Below are 7678 nucleotides of genomic sequence, written 5' to 3'. Positions count from 1 at the left end.
CTCCTTCAGGATCATCGTGAAATCTGGGAACATGATAAATGTAGTGCATACATTATAGCAACTGGAACACTAAGATATATCGAAAACAAGATAAGGATTTTTCAGAATACCTTATTGATTTTGAATTGGCAAAGCCCATGTTGCTAATGTAGGATATGTTTATGCTTTCAATCCCACGTTAGCAGGTTAAAAATTTTGACCAACCGTGTAATATCATGGATTGTCACTTCGGATTTCTCTTCGAGAAAAGAAAATCACTCATACACAAAAACACGTGCTATTATTGTTGGATCCAAATCTTGAGTTTGATTATTAGTTTGGTAGTATAGGTGATTGAAATCGGTCGGCTGCGAATGAAACAACATATCTTCTTTCGGGAGTGTGCTAAAGAGACGGCGGTGAATCCTTTCCGAGTACAACTGAGACAAAACTAGGAATTTCCGACGTAATTGTCTGTTTGAACAGCCACACTTGTGCCCTTGTTCTGTCTGATTAGTTCAAGACTTAGCCCAATCATCATTAGCATTCTAGAGAAAACGATCAGTGCACCAAATGCATGGCCTAATCAAACTTCACCAAATGCATGGCATAATCAAACTTCCCTAGCAGTTATATTTGAAAAAATAAATCAGATAATAATCAGTAGCAGTTTTACGTAGCTTATGATTATTAGAGAATTCAAATTTCATATTGCAAAAGGTATTAAATTTTGTTTAAGCTCCCCGCTCCAACTAAACTGACTCGACAACAGTTAAGGTTCTATTGTTTCCACCTGAGTAGCTAATCCGATCCTAGTCTGACTCACGAGAGTGGCTTTTCGGCCACCTTTGCATTTGATTCCCAATGCGATCCATCCCATCTTTCCCTCCGAGGGCAGTATTCAGAAGTCGACGGCCCAAAAGATTTCAGTCTTTTTATATATATAGCAATAATGAAATAAAGCTACATGCATAATCATTTCAGAATCACAAAATTCTTGATAATGGTACGCCATAAAGGTTAAATCTTATCCAAAATTGAAATTTCGCATGAAAAGGTACCCAGTGGACCAAATAGTCACATACATACATTGCAAAAACATAATAGACTTCCGGATCCTGTCAGACAGGAGAGCCAAAATTTGAAGTTGCAACTTGAGTTCATACATATAAAGTTGGGATTTATATCGCCAATCAGCTCCAACAGGAATGTAGCTGCAACCCTTGATTCCTCCTCTACTGAGCTCTGTTATCCAATGGAACTTGTATTTAGTTAAGATGGACCAAATAAATTTTGTAAGATGAGGCAGAAGAGTAAGGACGACTCTAAGAAAAGGAAAAATATGGATGTGATGGTTGTGCTCGAAGAAAGTTCCAAATATCTGAGGTACATACCCAAATTTACTTTTCCATAACAAGGAATGTGAACGACTCCCTCCCTAATATTGACGCCTTGGACGGGAGTCACGGGATTCAGCAGCGCTAACTCTAATAGCCCTGCCATTAAGGTCCTATGCCAACAAAAATTTAAATAAGATAGTCAGTATAAAAGAAAATGCTACACTTGCACCACATAATTAGTCCTAGGCCAAACCAGATTCGAACCACTTTTGAGCACACAGATCTACGACAGGAAATTGAATGAAAAATTGATGAAAACCACAGGCATGAAAAAAGAATTTGGGCCATATATATTTACCTATTTTGAATAATTGATTATATCAAGATTATCAAATATGAAAGGCATTCAACCGACAAAGTTTCGGTGATCAGATTTGTGTTGTATCAAATGTTTATCAAAATAATTGCAGGAAAAAGTTTTGTTTCAGAAAGTATGCATAAGTGGATCAAATCTTGAAGCACATATACTGAGCATGAATAAACAAAAACACATAGGTGCAACCACCATGTGCTTTAGGTGACAAATATATTCAAAGAGCTATGCACCAGCGGCCGAGCCTCGTCATTTTCAGAACATTGTACTTACAGATCCATCCAATGACTCGATGGCATTGTTGACCTCATCAGGAGAACTGAGAGTTACAAACCCAAAGCCCTTAGATCTACCACTGTCTCTGTCGTACACCACCCTGGCTTCCTTAACTTTTCCTCGCTCGCTAAACAAGGTCTCAAGTGCAAGATCATCTACTCCCCATGAAAGGTTACCCACATAAACTCTGTTTGAATCACCAGAACTCGTCCTTCCTCTAGGTCCCTCCCTAAATGAGGAATTTTCCCTTTTAGCTGGTGGTGGCCCAGAATTTACCCTCAATTCTCTTCCCTGCAATTCCTGTGATATCATTTGCTATGACACGTTAATTCCAATTGCATAAAATATAATTTAAGCCACAACTGTCGTAAAGAGTGAGTAAGGTGCACTTTACGTAAGCTTACATATCCATTAAATTGTTGAACCGCAGCTTCAGCTTCTTCGATCTTAGACATAGTCACAAAACCAAAGCCCCTACTTCTTCCCGAAAGCCTGTCATAGATAACCTGCAAATTTCACAAGTTCAATGAGTAAAATCTTTAGCAACAGTATTTTATAAATTCTTCAGCATCCAATTCGTCTAATGAACTAAGGCATAGTTTACAGTTGCAAAGGGACATGCAGATATTTGTGAAATCTTGAGCCTAATCCATGCGTTAGGCTTACAAAGGCAAGTAATCAACATAAAATAAGATTCGAGTCACGAAACAATAAGCTCGTCAAAATAAATCTAGCATACAAATAATAATTTCTAAGCACAAACACGAGAAGGGTCAGGATTCAGTAAAAGTAGGCAATTCGAGGCCACAGAAGAAATCAATCACAAGCATTTAACAAACACGCGATATTGAATGGGTTGGAAACTGGAACTCTCAAGTGAATAGCTGCAAAAAGACAAAATTATAACTAGAAATAAACGAAACGAAAACTTTCCAGCAAATCACGAGGAAGAGTCCCACATTAATCAGTAATAACAGCGTCGAAGTAACAAAAGTACTACCTCAACCATCTCGACATTTCCGGCCTGCTGGAACAATCCTGCAAGAGCTGCGCTATCAACATCAAAAGGCAAGTTCCCCACAAAGAGCTTCAAGTCAGGCGACAAACTCGCCTCCACCGGCCCAGAAAAGTCATCTTCTTCCAGGTCCAAATCCGACGAAAACGCAACCTTTCCCAAAAATCTGGAAGTGGGAGTCGCGTAGTTGACGCCACAATTACCGGCGGAAAGCGAGAGATTTGATTTAGGTAGTGGTTTGAGTGTGAATATAGCGAAAGAAGATGGTGCGGCGGCGGCGGAGTGGTGCGAAAGGGTTTGTGGGTTGAGGGTAAGGAAGTTGAGTGAAGCAGCCATAGTTGCGTGTGAAGATAAGGTTTCTTGTTTCGTTCTCTTGGAATGGAGTTTTGGAGATGAGCTATAACAAATTTATTGGAGATAAAAAGGGGGTTTTTTTAGGGCTCACGATAAGCCAGCCAATTGCTAACCTTTTTATTTTAAATTTAAATAAAAAAACACAGAAAAAAGCTCTCTTTATTTTCCCAAATATAACAATAAGTGACAATATAAATATACGACCAAATATTTGTGTGAGACGTTCTCACGAGTCATATTTTGTGAGACGGATATCTTATTTGGGTCATCCATGAAAAAATATTACTTTTAACTCTAAGAGTATTAATATCGGTAGGCTTGACCCGTCTCACAGATAAATATTCGTGAGACCTTCTCACAAAATACTTATTCAATATTTAATTGCATTTTTTAAAATATTTATCGTATTATAACATCTTCATCCTTTGGAAAAATTTTAAATCACTCCACAAAATTCCTATAAATGATCTCACATATTAATTTATTGACATCAATCTCTAATTTAATCCGACCGATTAAGAAACAAATTTCTTTAAATGTTTATAGTGATATGACATGAATCTCTAACTCGATCTCACACATAAAAAAAAAACAAAATTATTTTTAATGATTATGTGAATACTATTTTCGATTCTCAAACTACCCTGAAATTTTGGGAAATCTTTAAAATTTAAGATGGTTTTATAATTGAAAATATCACTCACCATAAAGAATGAAAAAACCTTGAAAAAAATATACTGGAATTACTCTTGTACAAATATAATTACATAGTTAAAATTTTTCTCTCCTTAACTTACAAGCTATGTTATATAATCTATAATTTTTTTATGCAAATAATTCAGTGTTTTCACTTATATTTTGGTGCAAACTAGTGAAGGGACGCAAGAATTTAATTCGCTCATCCAATGGGTGTTTGCTTTTCAGAACTGTTTTTAATTAATTTTCTATTTTATTTTGTCGTCTTTTTTGGTTTAATTGGGGTTGATCATTATTGGGCTGGAGCTTATATCTTACTTGGACCGAGTACACTTGAACGAGGCCCATTAATCCAGTTTACTGGAATTTTTTTTCCCGTGACTGATTTAAGATAAGGTCTACTCTTCTCGCAATTTTTATTTAAATGTGTGATTCAAAAATCAATCTACAATCAATACAAAACTCATATGTCTGGTGGGCAGTTAAAAGGAAATTTTTTGCGTAAGTTGGTTATTAAAACAGACCTACTCCGACACATTATTTTCATGTTTTTGTCTTTTTACTTTGATATATTTTAGACGTAATAAAAATATATTATCACAACAAGAGCCGGCAAAGAATCAGAAAGGAGGCATGCACAATTTAAAAATGACAGAGCTGGGCTCGACAGATACCATTTTGCAAGAAGTAGCTATCTTAGATCGATTTTTCCGAAAGCCCATGGTAAAGTGGCATACTCTTGTTCCTAAAGAGATCTACCGGTGCTGTCGAGAGAATTCATTAGGATAGCTAGATTTTATAACTGAATAAAGAGAGCAGGTTCGAATCTAACTCGTGACAGTTCTTGAAACTAATAACATTGCTTCTGCTCGTCACTGGCGCACCTCTCCAAACTATTGCATATTTATTTTGGAATAATCTTTATCATAAATATTCTTATGAGATCGTCTAGTATGTCAATTTTGTGAGACGAATATTTGATTCGGCTCATAAAATATTATTTTTTACGACATATATAGATCAGACAAACTCATCTCACGAACATAAACTTCAGATACAGTATTATGACAGGAGACTGTATTCTATAAGTATTTAATTCTCGTGAACTACAAAATATTTTTATTAAATGTTCCTGTATTCGAGAAAATGAAACTTACTAGAAAATAAACATGATAACTGATGCCACAATTACTAGAAACAAAAACATAGACACTCGGATAATGTATTTGCCTATTCGATTAGATTTTTTATTTTTCTGCTCACATTACAATTAGATTTTAATTATATAAAATAAAAACATGATGTTTAAGTATGCAAACAAAAAAAAAATCTATACTATATATTAAGGTCGGAGACTTTACTGGTCCGACTTTGTAACATCAATTAGTTTTTATGAAAATATCATATCCATTTAGATAAGTAGTGTTTTTCATATAATTTACTCATAATTATAATATCTAATTTATTTTAAAAATTCAAAAATTCACATATTCTCTCTACAAATCACATGTTTAATATAATTACAATAACGTTATCCAAATAATAATTAAAAACTATAAAAAAAATTATAAATCAACTCAATCTATTAATGATTATGTTCATTATCCAAACACGTAATAACAATTATTTTACTTCGTTTACTAGTTTGAATTAAATTTTTCCAAGAGGCATCCTATATGGATTAAGAACGATAATTAAGAGGGACAAAAACTTGTGTGAGATGGTCTCACGGGTCGTATTTTGTGAGACAAATATCTTATTTGGGTCATCCATAAAAATTATTATTTTTTATGCTAAGAGTATTACTTTTTATTGTGAATATCTCACAGATAAATATTCGTGAGACCGTTTCACAAGAGACTTACTCAATTAAGAGAAATTATTATACAACAGAAATAATAATAATAATAATAATTAGTGAAGTAAAGTTGTAAGATCACGTGCTTTGGAAGGTTAGATACAGTGAACCGACTTTCCTGACATAAATCAACGAGAAAATTTGTTTAAAACTCTTTTTTTTACGGAACCCAAAAACTCACAACCCATCTCCTAAGAATAACAAATGCTACATCATAATAGGAAAATAAACACCCACTAATTAGAGAATTAACAAAGTTACATTAAATAAGAGGTAAATTTTACACAACACTCTTTGGAACATTGTTAGATATAAATTACAAAAGCTTATGTTTGGATTCGTGGAAGGATTTCAAATCATCGATTTCACGATAAAATAAAAAATTCATCTATTTGAAATGACCAGGTTGATGGGTGAATTTGAATTTTAAGCAAAACATGTACTCTCTCCTTTCTAAATATACAAGCTTAATTTTTTTTCCAGTGTTCTAAAAAGCTCGCTTAAGCTTGAAACTCGACAAAAACGTACCATTTTGGAAAAAAAGCAGTTAAAATGTAGTATGACCGAATTAAACGTAATTAAGGTGTTTAATTAAGTGTGTTTAAGCACAATTAATCACATCTATTTATTTTTAAATTTTTTATTTTGAAGGTGTGTCCTTTTATTTTAAAATATAAATTATATTTATAATTTAGATGTTTATATTTTAATTTTAATTTTAATTATGATTAAGCATGTATGATAATGATTTGACAAATATTTATCATTTTTTAATGCGGACTAGTTACAAAAATAAAGAAAGACTGCAATTTTGAGATTTTTATGTTTTTATAAATATGAGAATTAATGCATCAGACTTAAATTTATCATATTTATGTATTATTTTATCTATTTATTGATTTGAGATAATTACAATTACACTAAAAATAAAAAACGCTTTTTCACGCTCAAGCATGTGCTAATCTCGCTTATGCTTGAAAAGCTTGGAGCTCGACATCCGCGATTCGGGGCGCTTCACGATTTTTAAAACCTTGGTTTTTTCACACATATTAAGAAGATAATTGGGAGAAAAAAGTTGACAAACAAATTATTTTATCCCTATTTTATTCAATAAAAAAATAGTTGTACATTTTTCAAAACTTAGTTAAAAGTGATATTAAAAAAACAAGAAATATACTACTAAATGAATAAATTTGACAATACATTTGAGATAACTGAAAAAAGAAATGAAGGTTATATAAATGAGAATGAATTATCACTTAGATAGTGAAAGGAATTTAAAATCCTACATTTTAATTTTTAACCGAATTGATATAATAGATTTGGAGAAAGTACAATTATTTTTCGAATTTATTAAATAAAGATAAAATAAGAAGTTTATTTAATCTAAATTTTCGAGGAACCTTAACGTGCGAATCTACTACAATCAGGGTAACGTAGTACACGTGCCTAATTCATACTTGTCCAACTTTGGTGTGAGGTTGCTTTTGAATGTGGGGAAATAATTTAACTCGAGACAATAACAATAATAATAATAATAATAATAATAATAATTATTATTATTATTATTATTATTTAATTAACGATAATTAAATTTAGATTCCAAATGTTTATATATGCAAAATTAGTTTGGTCCGATTAGATTGAACTTTTCTGTTTAAATTATAAACACACCATTTTTTTTAATCAATATAAAATCGATTGAAACCCTTGATCGATTAAAATTTGTTCCAAACCAAAAATTTGATTCAATTTTCTAGAAATGTATACTTTTACCATTGATAACA

At 32.5% G+C, this 7678-nt stretch overlaps 1 protein-coding gene across 1 annotated transcript; it reads right to left on the bottom strand.

The window, feature by feature from the left end:
- Positions 1-993: 993 nt before the first annotated feature.
- On the bottom strand, positions 994-3404 carry LOC142540183 (29 kDa ribonucleoprotein A, chloroplastic). Its single transcript, XM_075646154.1, has 5 exons — positions 2969-3404; positions 2373-2474; positions 1966-2268; positions 1374-1489; positions 994-1224 (listed from the first exon to the last, which is right to left on the bottom strand). The coding sequence occupies exons 1-4, from the start codon at positions 3317-3319 to the stop codon at positions 1418-1420; spliced, it is 828 nt and encodes a 275-aa protein (XP_075502269.1). The 5' UTR covers positions 3320-3404; the 3' UTR covers positions 994-1224; positions 1374-1417.
- Positions 3405-7678: the final 4274 nt, after the last annotated feature.

This window comes from Primulina tabacum, chromosome 3, assembly GCF_025594145.1.
Source record: "Primulina tabacum isolate GXHZ01 chromosome 3, ASM2559414v2, whole genome shotgun sequence".
NCBI classification, from domain to species: Eukaryota; Viridiplantae; Streptophyta; class Magnoliopsida; order Lamiales; family Gesneriaceae; genus Primulina; species Primulina tabacum.
Note: the sequence above shows the minus strand (reverse complement) of the source record. Positions and strands in the feature narration are given on the sequence as shown.

Coding starts and splice junctions, on each gene's coding strand:
- LOC142540183 (XM_075646154.1), bottom strand. CDS start 3,319: ATGGCTGCTTCACTCAACTTCCTTACCCTCAACCCACAAACCCTTTCG. Junction 2,475..2,968: donor GAAATGTCGAGATGGTTGAG/GTAGTACTTTTG, acceptor TGAAATTTGCAG/GTTATCTATGACAGGCTTTC. Junction 2,269..2,372: donor TTCAACAATTTAATGGATAT/GTAAGCTTACGT, acceptor ATGATATCACAG/GAATTGCAGGGAAGAGAATT.